The sequence below is a fragment of the Conger conger genome, chromosome 9, assembly GCF_963514075.1.
Source record: "Conger conger chromosome 9, fConCon1.1, whole genome shotgun sequence".
Lineage (NCBI taxonomy): Eukaryota > Metazoa > Chordata > Actinopteri > Anguilliformes > Congridae > Conger > Conger conger.
Window position 1 is genome coordinate 32,053,753 of NC_083768.1, and position 13,440 is coordinate 32,067,192.

Consider the following 13,440-nt stretch of genomic DNA (forward strand, 5'->3'; position numbering starts at 1 on the left):
CTCCCCTCTCCCTGTCCATCAATCTGACGTCGTCTCACGTGCCTGATCCATTACTCTTTATCCATTGAATGAACCAAGTTCACCATGACTGTGGAAGTTCATAGTGTATGTTATAACTGATTTTTAGAGTGCCATTGTCAGTTCTGAATTTATTTGCCTGTTTTTCTTGACTTCAATCACCTGGAAATATTCTGTCCTCCCTCTGCATCTCCTCAACTCACAGATCCTTTTCTGATCCTCAACCCAAGTGCAGTCTAAACCCCATGTCTGTCACACTACCCATAATTCCAAGCATGCCATGTGTATGCCACTACACCCCCGCTGGAGCCGGCTCTAAGCGAGGCATCCACCAAACTTCCCCAAAAAGTTATGTTCTTCCCTTCTTCCTATATTGCAGCATCATGTTTAACCCCACGGGCAAAGTGTGTTTGGACTATCTCCTGTCTGACCTGCCAACTGTGTTCTCCTTCTAATTTCTCTTTTCTGTAATTTACTGAGCAGCATCAAGCAAAAATTACCCTCTCAGCAGAATGAGTAAGTGCCTCTGAGGACATGAAATGCCTGTCTGAACCTGCTGCCATTTCATGCTCCCTGACCTTAAACTCTGACCCATGTCTTTCCCCCTGAGGAGGGAGATGTCAAGTTTAAGAGTCAATGTCGTTTTTGACTGCTACTCTACCGTATGTGCTAGCTGCTGGAAGTGGACGCTTGTGACGTCAAGATGTTTACCAAAGAATGCAAAAAAATAAAATAAACTACCAAAAAAAAAGCTGCCTTGCTTGTTTCTGAAGTAAATGCTAGTTTGCAGATCCCTAAGCAGTAACATGGCAGTTATCCATGTTAGCGTGCTATTGCTGCCCAGGGGGTCATATCCATAGCTTTGTGGAACAGGTGGGGTTGGGTTGGTCTTAGCATGGTCAGATCCACTGGTTCATGGTGTGCCCGTATGTTTTGCAGACTAGCTCACCCAGACGGCAGCCTGGCTGACATCACCATGATGAGCTCCTCCCCGGGGGCCATGTCAAAGGAGGAGGAGGCTGGGGTGAAGGTTCAGCTGGAGCCGGAGGTGGAGAAGGAGTCCCTGGAGCCGGACAGCAAGGCTGGGAGTCGGGACCAAAGCATGGGGACAGAGCCTTCTTCTGACCAGAGCTCAGGTGCCTCTGGGGGAGGGGGGGAGGGGATCCACAGGACACCCTTAATCATATAAACTGTGAACTGCCTTTGGTTGGCATAGTTTCCTAGGAACTGAGCATGCACTCGGTTATAGGTTAAAGGTCATGGGCTCAATTTCCATGCTGGACATTCGCTTCTGTAAATATTTGTGTGCTTTTGTACAAGTGTATAATTCATTTTGTTTAATAGTTTATTGTGACTTTTTGGGTATTTTAAGAGATTGTTATGGTGTTTTCTTATGCGAATCAACATGAACCGGCGCCTGTTGGCGTTCATCCTCAGATATACCTGCTATATGCACAAAATCCAAGGTCTGTTTCAAGAAACCTGAATTGGTTTCTCATTGGAACTTTCATTTAGAATGAAATTAAGATGAATTTCAGACAGGTTTTGTGAATGAAGCCCTGTTGGTTCACCTGCTTGATCTCATTTTAAGCCCAGACTACAGCTCCCTTCCCAGCAACATTTCTGTGAGACCATTGATCCCATAGGACAGTACAGCACAGAGGGGCAGTGTTTTAGCTGCTGTGAGTCACAGCTTTGAGAACAGATTCCCAGTCACAGTCCTATATACTGTCCTGGTTCTGCGGTGGTCCAATTCTCCTTTAAAGAACAGAGAGATAGAACAGAGTTTTCCTTTCTCTGTTGGCACGGGGGGAACCATTTCTGCCACCAAGCATCCATCTTCTTGTTTTCCATTTTTATCAGATTTGAAGAACAAGTGGCACCTGGTGGTGGACCGGCTGACGGTGCTCTTCCTAAAGTTCCTGGAGTACTTCCACAAGCTTCAGCTCTTCATCTGGTGGCTTTTAGAGCTGCACATCATCAAATTTTTGTCCGCCTACATTGTAGCGGTCTGTATCGAGGAGGTGAGTGTGTTGCCCATGCCCACATACACACACGCACACACACACAAACAGGTTCTGAGCTTTCATATGTTCAGCTGCTTTAGCTCAGGATCATCTGGAATCACTGCTTCATTTTCTGGTCTCCTTCTTTGGAGATTCATTAATCATCGAGTAAAGGAATTTGAATAAAGCTTTACTCAAATGCAGCATTATTAATATCGCAATTAAGGTTAAATAATGCCTCATAATCGTTGTCATGAGCAGATGATATAATAGGCAGTGTTATATGCATCATATTTTGTATTATTGCTTGTTTCATAACTTGTTGGCTTATTAGTTGGTAATAAGATTTATGCATGCCTATGGCTTTCTAGTATGTTTATCACTGGCATTTGGAGCTAATAGAGGGAGGTAAGATCTACTTCAGGCATTAATAGAACCTGATACCTCTCTTGTGATAGTGCTCAGAGCTATCCGATGTGGTTAATGTGTATTATTGGTGTGAAGTGGAGCAGAGAGACATGCTTTTATCCCTGTTGTTTCCAGGTGTCTCTGTTTAATTTGGTTTTTCTGGCGTGCTGGGCCTTCGCTCTCCCATACAGCCAGCTTCGTCCTTTAGCCTCCTGCATCTGCACCGTCTGGACCTGCGTCGTCATCGTCTGCAAAATGTTATATCAGCTCAAATCCATCACAGTAAACTACACACCCTGTGAAATGGTGTGTACCATAAGCCAAACCACTGTACTCTTGATAAAATGAACACGTTCTCTACCGTAATCACAGGATTTAGGTTAGCCAATGCTGTATGATAAACACTGGAGGGTCAGGTTTAAGTTTGCCAGTGTTGTAGTACAATCGCAGGATTTAAGTTAGCTGGTGGTGTATGATAATCGCAGGATTGAGTTTGAGTTAGACAGTGCTGTATGATAATTACAGTATTGGGTGTACTGTAAGTTAGCCAGTGCTGTATGATAATTACAGGAGTATTGGGTGTACTGTAAGTTAGCCAGTGGTGAATGCTCCACTCAGTATTATTGCAGGTGTCCATAGGCTCCTGGTTGTTTCTCCACCCAGAAATAGCTCCATTCAGGCTTGCTGGAGCCCCCCGTAAGGCTGTTGCACTGCAGTGCAGCAGCCCTGTTGCATGTGTGCAGGTGATGCTCCTCCCCACTGCTCCCTGAGCCTTGGACCTGTCTTCCTACAGAAGTTAAACTACTCAGTCGACAAGAGGAATGAGATGAATGGCTCCCTCCTCTACCAGCCTATAGACTCTGGGAAGTGGGTGGGGATGCAGAAAACAAGCCCTCTGCTGGTGAACCTGAGGGTGAGAGAGCTCCGGCATGCACCACAGGCTGTTCTGTTTACATTACAGGGCCAAGCCAAGTGACAAGCTGACTTCTACAATATTACAGGAAAAAAAGACTACAGAAAAACGACAATGGCAGTAGAACAGTGCAAAGTTATTCAAAAGGAGGAAAGAGTAGCAGTAGCAGACAGATTTTCATCAGCTGCCAAAACATTCTGTACTGTTAACTTCCACTGGAGAATTAGACAACCTTCAACTGTTTCAACTGTTCTCTGTGCAAGTTCATGCGGTAGCTCAAGGTCCACTACTTTGTGTTTTTATTTCTTTACTCGCACAATGCAGCTGTCATCTCCACTGTTACTAGGGAAAACATCTTATCTGTGGGTCAGTACAGAATGTACCCCTCTCTAACCTCTGTTTACTTCATATGTGTTTCTATTTGTGCTGTTGTTTTGGCACACACGTCTATCCCATATGTGCTGGGTGATCTTCAAAGGGAATTTGGGATCAACATGAACAGGATGAACATCTATCACCCCTTTCTGCTTTCTCCTATGTACTGTGATCAGAACCACCTGTTGATGTTGGCCTTCCTGGCTTTTGAAGTGACTATTACCCGGCACCAAACATACTTCCGGCTGAGAAACAACCTCATTGTTCCCCCTGCAAGAAACATCTTTCATGACATCACACACCAACACCTTGACGATGGCATTATAAACTGTGCCAAGTACTTCATCAATTACTTCTTCTACAAGTTTGGTCTGGAGGTATGTTCAGTGTCAACTAATTTGTGACAGTGTCTCAATATGCTGTATAACATGTTGATTAATTGTACTTAGAGGAGGTTTCTGTGTGTATGTTTTATGTTTTAATGTTTTTATTACAATATCATGTTTTATATTACTGTAGTTATAAATGTGCCTAACTATAATTTCATCTTTTTATTGATTTTCATTTTTTGTTTCGGTTTATATTGCCATTGTTGGCATGCACAAATAGACAAAAGGCCTAGCATCATATGACATCACTTATTGTCATTAGTGACAAATACTGCCATTTATATTTCAGATTTTGTATGAAACTGTTGTGTGACTGTTTAAGGTAGTTTAGGTTCGTTGAAACTAGATAAGTGTCTTCTCTTTCTGCCTCTCTCTGTTCCTCTCTCTCTTTCTCTCTATCACAATGTCTTTGTCTGTCTTTTAAAGACATGCTTCCTGCTGGTGATCAATGTGATTGGCCAGCGGATGGATTTCTACGCCGTGCTGCACGCCTTCTCCCTGGGGGTGGTGATGTACCGGCGCAGGAGGAAAGCCATCGCTGAGATCTGGCCAAAGTACTGCTGCTTCCTGGCCTGCATGCTGACCTTCCAGTACTGCTTGTGCATCGGCATCCCTCCTGCAGCCTGCAAAGGTGTGTCTCCTCAGCTTAGGACAGCCACCAGTCCTCCAGCATCGCCCTAAGAAGAAGGGTTCCCATCACAATACAGCATGGTCTCACCACCAGTGGGGATCTTCCTTTGGCGTTTACATTACATTACATTGTTGGCATTTGGCAGACACTCTTATCCAGACCAGTTGATTAGACTAAGCAGGAGACAATCCTCCCCTGGAGCAATGCAGGGTTAAAGGCCTTGCTCAAGGGCCCAACGGCTGTGCGGATCTTATTGTGGCTACACCGGGAATCGAACCGCCGACCCTGCGGGTCCCAGTCATTTACTTTAACCACTACGCCCTACAGGCCGGCTTCATTGTTAAATGTAATGAAAGGATATTGTGGTTGCTGGGTAACTGACTGTCTGTGTGTGTCTATTTCCAGACTATCCATGGAGGTTTCCAGGTTCAACCTTGGACTCCAACATGATAAAATGGCTGTATTTCCCCGACTTCCACACCTGGCCTACTTCCAGGTTTCTCATCTGTAAGTTAGCATCTGAAATGCTGAGCGAATGCTGAGGGGGTGTTCCCCTGCACGCTGCTAAGTGACACACTCCCTCTCTCCTGTCCTCTGCAGACGACTTCATGCTTCTTCTCTGCGCCTCGCTGCAGAGGCAGATCTTCGATGATGAGAACAAGGCGGCGGTGCGTCTGATGGCTGGCGATAACGTTGAGATCTGCCGAGACCTGGATGCTGCCGCCTTCAGCCTGCAGAACCCCGTCCCAAACTTCATCCACTGCAGGTCAGGTCCTCCCGCTGTTCGCCCAACAAGTTTCGCTAGCCCCTCCCACTGCACTCTTAGGGTATGCTAACTCCTCCCACTGTACATCTGACAGCGTATGCTAACCCCTCCCACTGTACGTCTGACAGCGTACACTAGCCCCTCCCACTGTACGTCTGACAGCGTACACTAGCCCCTCCCACTGTACGTTTGACAGGCTACGCTAGCCCCTCCCACTGTAAGTTCGACAGGCTACGCTAGCCCCTCCCACTGTATGTCCGACAATCTACACTAGCCCCTCCCACTGCAGTCTTAGCATATACTAACTCTTCCCACTATCAGTCAGCCGTTTAGCTTGTGTTCACCTGCTTCCAGCCTGCCTTGTTTCTGTTTGCCAAGCTCTGAGGGAGATTTGGGCCAGTCAGCTCATCGGGAGACTCAACTCCCGCAGCCGTCTGGGTCTCTAAGTGCACTCCCGAGCACTTCAGTTTTCTGTCATTTTAAATCTGATGCCGTTGATCTCCCTGCCATTGTTCCCTCTGCAGTGAAGCATAGAGGTGAGCCTATGGCGAGCCCCTCAGGGCCCGTACACTCGTGTGACTGTGACGCCGTCCCTGCCGTTTGATGCGTGAAGTGTACAAGCTTCATTACGTGACACTCAATCAGCGAGCAGGGCAGGAATCACTGTCAGAATGTGTCCGGCCGTCGCTATCCTCTGCTCCGCGTATCAGGTTGCAGACAGCAGAGAAAAAAAAAAATCCATATTCCACAACGGCCCTGTCTATTGCACACCCGCATTCTTCGACTCAACGGCTATTTTCTTTCACACAATTCAATAAGTAGCTTTTAAGTATGGAAACAGGATTTCTCTCCCTCCGTCCTGACGAGGCAGGGCCTGAAGGAGAGTGACGTCCGGGCATCTGGGCCCATCAACACAAGGTTGTGCTGTGACATCCTGCCATTTCATCAAAGCAATTTCCAGTGTACTGTTGCGGTACAAGCCTTTCTCAAGGTTTAAAACGCCAGCGGAGATAATGGATTGCGATAGTGAGGACGGGGCCCTTCAGAGGAGTGCTCTTTTGTTAGAGGATCCTACCGCACAAATGTTTCTCCGACTACACCCACATAGGAATACCATGCTGTGTTAACAGTATAAATGCTGTTATGTTTTGAAAGACCATAATTGCAGGCTTGCAAAACTATTTCCGATTTTAATCGATTTCCGTATTTTTATTTCTAACTCTTATCGTGTACAGTGGGAGCAATAATTATTTGATCCCTTGTAGATTTTGTAGGTTTGCCCACTTACAAAGAATGGAACTGTGTAGAATTTTAATCATAGGTACATTTTAACATTGAGAGACAGAATATCACAAAATAATCCACAATCCACAACATCATATAAATTTGATAAATTTATTATCGTATTTTTGCATGAAATAAGTATTTGATCCCCTACCAATCAGCAATAATTCTGGCTCCCACAGACTAGTTAGTTTTCCATTAAGAAGCACTCCTAATCTCAACTCATTACCCATTACATCAAGGACAAAATTGTAGACCTGCACTAGGCTGGGATGGGCTACAAGAAAATAAGCAAGCAGCTTGGTGAGAAGTTAACAACTGTTGGAGCAATTATTAGAAAATGGAAGAAACACAAAGTCACCGCCAATCTCCCTCGGTCTGGGGCTCCACGCAAGATCTCGCCTCGTGGGATATCAATGATCATGAGGTCAGGGATCAGCCCTGTACTACACAGGAGGAGCTTGTTAATGACCTGAAGGCAGGTGGGACCACAGTCACGAAGAGAACCATCAGTAACACACTACACCGTGAAGGATTAAAATCCTGCTGCGCGCGCAAGGTTCCTCTGCTGAAGAAGGCACATGTACAGGCCCGTCTGAAGTTTGCCAAAGAACACCTGGATGATCCAGAGGAGGCTTGGGAGAAGGTGATGTGATCAGATGAGACCAAAATAGAGCTATTTGTCATCAACTCGACTCACCGTGTTTGGAGGAAGAGAAACGCTGAGTACAACCCCAAGAACACCATCCCCACTGTGAAGCATGGAGGTGGAAACCTTATGCTTTGGGGGTGTTTCTCAGCTAAGGGGACAGGACGGCTTAACCGTATCAAGGGGAGGATGAATGCGGCCATGTACCAGGAAATTTTGGGCGACAACCTCCTTCCCTCAGTGAGAGCACTGAAAATGGGTTGTGGATGGGTCTTCCAACATGACAATGACCCAAAACATACGGCCAAGGCAACAAAGGAGTGGCTCAAAAAGAAGCATATTAAGGTCCTGGAGTGGCCTAGCCAGTCTCCAGACCTAAATCCCATTGGAAATCTGTGGAGGGAGCTGAAGCTTCGAGTTGCCAAGCGACAGCCTCGGAACCTTAAGGATTTGGAGAGGATCTGCAAAGAGGAGTGGACCAAAATCCCTCCCAAAATCTGTGCAAACCTTGTGAAAAACTACAACAAACGTCTGACCGCTGTGCTTGCCAACAAAGGTTTCTCCACCAAGTATTAAGTCCTATTGTTCTATCGATCAAATACTTATTTCATGTGAAAATATGATATTAAATTTATAAAATTTACATGATGTTGTTATTGTGGATAATTTTGTGATGTTCTGTCTCTCAATGTTAGAATGTACCTATGATTCAAATTCTACACAGTTCCATTCTTTGTAAGTGGGCAAACCTACAAAATTAGCAAGGGATCAAATAATTATTGCTCCCACTGTAGTCTATTCACAGTGTATTCAATTTTCAGTGAGAATTGTGTAATGTGTTTCTATAACGACAATGCTCAAAATGATTCATCCCCACCTGCAGTCTCTATCATCTTCATCACACAGTTGCAATGAATTTAGTGTTGTTTGATTATTGTACTGTTTGTATCTGTTTCTGCTGGTACATTTCGTATTGTGGACGATAATCAAATTATTTAGCAATTCTAGAGACTGTCTATGTTAACTGATATGATTGAAACTGGTATCTTTTTATATTTGGGGGTCCAGGAATGGTGTTTCCAAGTTTTCCAATTTACTGTTTTCCTGTATAGCATCTTTCTGACAGTCTCTGTAAAACATGTTTTTACACATACAATTAAATTGAATTTAACTCAGTTAGCTCCATATAGATCCATGTTTGTGTTTTACTGATTCATGCTTTAAATTATAGTTTAATCCAGAAGTATCAATGTCACAACACTGGCTCCTCATTGAATAATGTATCGCATCAGCAAAACTACATCTCTACATAACAAAGCCTCTGCCTGCCGTCATGCAGACACCTTTCTGTTCTATCTCCTTATCTGGGTGCCTATTTCTTTCTGTCTAGGTATTGGGTACCCCATATGATTGATAATAGGATTGTTTTAATATTGCTCTTACAGTTTTTTATTTTGCTGTTGGCTTTCTGTGAGGCTATCTGTCTGTCTCTCCAGCTTTGTATGGAAAGTTCTATAACTTTAATAATAAAGCTACTGAAACAGCCTCTTCTTTGGACCCGCAGGTCTTACCTGGACATGTTTAAAGTCATCATGTTCAGCTACCTCTTCTGGTTTGTTCTCACCATCATCTTCATCACTGGCACCACCCGAATCAGTATCTTCTGCATGGGTTACCTGGTGGCTTGCTTCTACTTCCTCCTGTTTGGCGGGGAGCTCCTACTCAAACCCAGCAAAAAGATCTTGCGCTACTGGGACTTCCTGATCGCATACAACATGTTTGTTATCACCATGAAGAACATCCTATCTGTGAGTGATCCCCTGTACATATCACACAGTTCCCTGTCTGTGAGTGATCCCCTGTACATATCACACAGTTCCCTGTCTGTGAGTGATCCCCTGTACATATCACACAGTTCCCTGTCTGTGAGTGATCCCCTGTACATATCACACAGTTCCCTGTCTGTGAGTGATCCCCTGCACATATCACACAGTTTGCTCCCTGTGAGTGATCCCCTGTACATATTGCTCAACATCACACTAATTACGCATTAGGCTCTATCTTGGCTTACGTTTTAACATTACTCATTCATCCAGCTGTATCTGTACTGAAGATGGATTCTGAGTACAGATAGGACCAAAGGGTGTAAAGGCTACAGGAGAACATCCTTCGCTAAACAAATATATTGCTGTCCTATTTCCTCCATTTCTATTTATTACTTTTACATTACTTTTTATTTACTTTATGACTGTGGTTTAATGTGTTTTGTGGCACAAAAATCCCAAATGAGATTTATAGACCATTTATAGATCAGAGAAAGTGTGGTAAGAGTAATGAAACTGAAATAAATTTCCATTCTGCATATTTCCTTGTCAGTCACTTCAAGAGCTCAGCTGTTTTAAAGTTGTCACTGCACACCGTGGTACCTTCATTGTGTCTAGATGAATATTCACTCAGTGAGCAATATATTAGGTACTTAGAGGTTTGATGCATTGTGTTTTCAGAGATGCTCTTCTGCATAGCACTGTTTTAATGTGAGGTTATTTGTGTTACTGTCACTTTCCTGTCAGCTTTGACCAGTCTGGCCTATCTCCTCTGACTTCTCTCATTAACAACACATTTCTGCCTGCAGAACTGCTGCTCACTGGAGGTTTTTAGTTTTTGCACCATTCTCTGCAAACTATAGAGACTGTTGTGTCTGGAAATCCCAGGGAAAAGTTAAAAACAGTTGAACCTCTTGACCATGTCTTCATGCGTTTATGCATTGTAGGGCAGCCTGTAGTGTAGTGGTTAAGGTACATGACTGGGACCCACAAGGTCGGTGGTTCAATCCCCGGTATAGCCACAATAAGATCTGCATAGCCATTGGGCCCTTGATCAAGGCCCTTAACCCTGCATTGCTCCAGGGTTCCTGCTTAGTCTAATCAATTGTAAATTGGAATTGTTGGTGTGTCTGTTCATCTCTTAGATAGCTGCCTGTGGCTATCTCAAAACTCTGAAGGAAAAAAGCTGTTGGGTGATACAGTTGTTCAGTCTTGCATGTACTATAAAAGGATACGAAACAGGTAAGTAACCTAATGTAAATTATTCAATATCTTTCAGTGTTTACTGCAACACTCAAATGCATGTTTTGCTAGTGTAGGCAAATGTAGACCAGTAGCCTTTTTTCTCATTTGATTTGTGAGTTGTTTTCTGATTAACCTATGAAATATCTTGTCATATGTGATCTAAATTCATGACTGAATGTTTTGAATTACTGTACATAACTTATGTTATGAGACACAGTTTTGTAATGTTTATCAGCAATGATTGGAACATCCATTGTATACCAATAACAATGAGCGGACAATATGCACTGTATGGGGAATATCTTGGGAAACATTCATACCTTGCTTTTTACATCTTTATTTTGTTAATGATTTGGAGGAGAACTTTGGAGTATAGTCATGTAATGTTGCTTGATACAGAGGTATAAATTCTAAGCATAATGTTGTTAATTGTATTAAGTGTGTAGCCAGGCAAGGGGTTGTGAGTAGCAGTGGAGGAGATGACTGTGCCCTGTGTTGCAGTTGAAGTTACCCACTCAGGCTGCGAGATGCCACGCGATGAGGCCGGGATAATCTGGGACAGCATCTGCTTCGCCTTCCTGCTGCTGCAGAGACGCGTCTTTATGAGCTACTACTTCCTGCACGTGGTGGCTGACATTCGTGCCTCCCAGATCTTAGCATCCAGGTACTGTACCGAGTGGTGAGAACACACACACACTCACACACACACACACACATACACACATGCTGTACACGCTGATGCTCACACACGCACGCATACTGTATATGCACACACACACTCACACGCATACACACATGCTGTACACACACACATACTGTATAGGCACACACACACACTTACACATACTCACACACACACTCACACACATACACACATGCTGTACACACACACATACTGTATACGCACACACACACTCACATACTCACACACACACACACACACACACACATACTCACACGCAGCCATACACTATATTGTATATGCACACACACACAGTCACACACTCACACATACACACACATGCACACACACATACTCACACATGCACACATACTGTATATGCACACACACATACACACACACTCTCATACATATACACACACACGCACACATACACTCACACATACTCGTATGCCTTGTTTTTGCAGAGGGGCGGAGCTGTTCCAGGCCAACATTGTGAAAAGAGTGCGGGCCAGACTGGAGGAGGAGAGTAAGTCCATGGACCAGCTCAAGAAACAGTGAGGCTCTTTCATATTTCATGTGATATGTAGATTCTCCTTCTGTTATACCCACTGTCGTCCATTATCTGAAAGTCTTGACTGCTTATTACACATTATTGTAAAATACAATAAAATAAAATGTTGTTAATCGAATTGAATGCACATTTCTGAATAGAATAAGATAGTAGAATCTACCATTATTATTATTATTATTATTATTATTATTATTATTATTATTACTACTGTTGTTGTTGTTGTCGTTGTTTATTTCTGCATACATATCCCCCTTCCTCACTGCACAGGTAAATTATTGACAGTTCCTCCAGTGACTCCTGTTTCTCTTGGTTAATAATCAGCTCAATATGTGTAAAAAGTAGGAGTCTGTTAGCAGGCTGGCTAACTGCCTCTGTCCTGAACTCTCCCCTGTCTAACTTCAGGATGGACCGCATTAAGACCAGGCAAGAGAAGTTCAAGAAGGGCAAACAGAAGATGCTAAGTGTGGCTGAGGGGTCAGGGGAAGGCCAGAACCTGGTCCAGGAAGAACCAGAACCAGAAAGTATGGCTGTAATATTAATATTGCCTTTACATTTCAGCTTAAGCCAGTAATATCTAGCCAAAGTGGCAATACAGGTGCATGGCTCTGCTAGTAGCAAGCACAGAAGATTTTCAAGTGGGGGCGTTTACACATTTGACACACATTACTGTATTTAATGATGTAAATGTTAAGGAATACCTTTGGATGTGCAGAAATGGTTCAGCAGCTTTTTATGTGTGCATATACTTTGCGATAGTGATTCAAACCCCTTCAGCAAATACACAATCAAATTAAATATTGTAGAGTGCTTCAGAAAGTAGTTTTGTGTCTTCTACAATTCCATTACATGTGCATTAAGCTCCCCAAACACAGAAATTATTAGGGAATTTCCACAATAATCTGTTAGTGTTGTTTATTGTTTGTGCCATAATTCAAGGTGCTGCAAAACACCCATAAAAATCATTACAGGGCATCTTGGACACAGAACCATTGTTTTTCAAAGTGGGGATATAAAAAAAACAGCACACACATTAAAAGAAGTGTGTTAATGATGTGTGAATAAAGCTAATGCCAGTTCACATCAGGGGGATATCTAACAGTGCAGAAAGGTAATGTTCAAGTTCAATGATATTCATACATTTGGTACGGTATATGAATGTACAGTATGATTGATATATGTACATATGCAGTGCTTTTGTATAGTATGTATAAATATCTATTGCTGATTTCATGATTTCATACTGTAATGTTCAGAAAAGAAAGAAAATGGCTTAAAATCCGAACAGCCATATTAAATTTTACCGCTAATCTACAGTATTAATATTTTGTTTTTGTCATCTAATGCTGATGTTCTTGAAGGTCTTGTGTGTGAAGAAATACATTAAAAATTTTATTTTACATTAATATTTGTAAATATTTTATTTTAGGGAAAGCAGACAAAGAGAAACCCAAGACCAAAAAAAAACTCTGGTGGCGGCCGTGGGTTGACCACGCTTCTAGTAGGTTCTCCATTTTTTCAATCACCATATACCTTATATCCTTGACCAGAACTCTGAGGATTCTCTCACTGTTGCTATTTGGGCTCTACAGATTCCAAAATCCATAGGCTTTCCATCCAGCCCTTATTCATTTTCTATCTCTATTTAAGGTTCACATCCAATCTGAAAGCTGTGGTTTG

General features: G+C 43.1%; 1 protein-coding gene across 1 annotated transcript in view; it reads left to right on the top strand.

Moving 5' to 3' along the window:
- LOC133137162 (piezo-type mechanosensitive ion channel component 2-like) overlaps positions 1-13,440 on the top strand; it is a 79,276-nt gene that overhangs the window by 45,446 nt on the left and 20,390 nt on the right. Inside the window, exons 18-31 of the mRNA XM_061255242.1 lie at positions 958-1,154; positions 1,882-2,042; positions 2,568-2,738; positions 3,226-3,345; positions 3,897-4,097; positions 4,536-4,740; positions 5,146-5,247; positions 5,341-5,506; positions 9,004-9,247; positions 10,408-10,504; positions 11,009-11,171; positions 11,657-11,746; positions 12,166-12,284; positions 13,190-13,261. Of these exons, the coding sequence (XP_061111226.1) occupies positions 958-1,154; positions 1,882-2,042; positions 2,568-2,738; positions 3,226-3,345; positions 3,897-4,097; positions 4,536-4,740; positions 5,146-5,247; positions 5,341-5,506; positions 9,004-9,247; positions 10,408-10,504; positions 11,009-11,171; positions 11,657-11,746; positions 12,166-12,284; positions 13,190-13,261 (2,108 nt within the window). The remainder of the gene's footprint in view (positions 1-957; positions 1,155-1,881; positions 2,043-2,567; positions 2,739-3,225; positions 3,346-3,896; positions 4,098-4,535; positions 4,741-5,145; positions 5,248-5,340; positions 5,507-9,003; positions 9,248-10,407; positions 10,505-11,008; positions 11,172-11,656; positions 11,747-12,165; positions 12,285-13,189; positions 13,262-13,440) is intronic.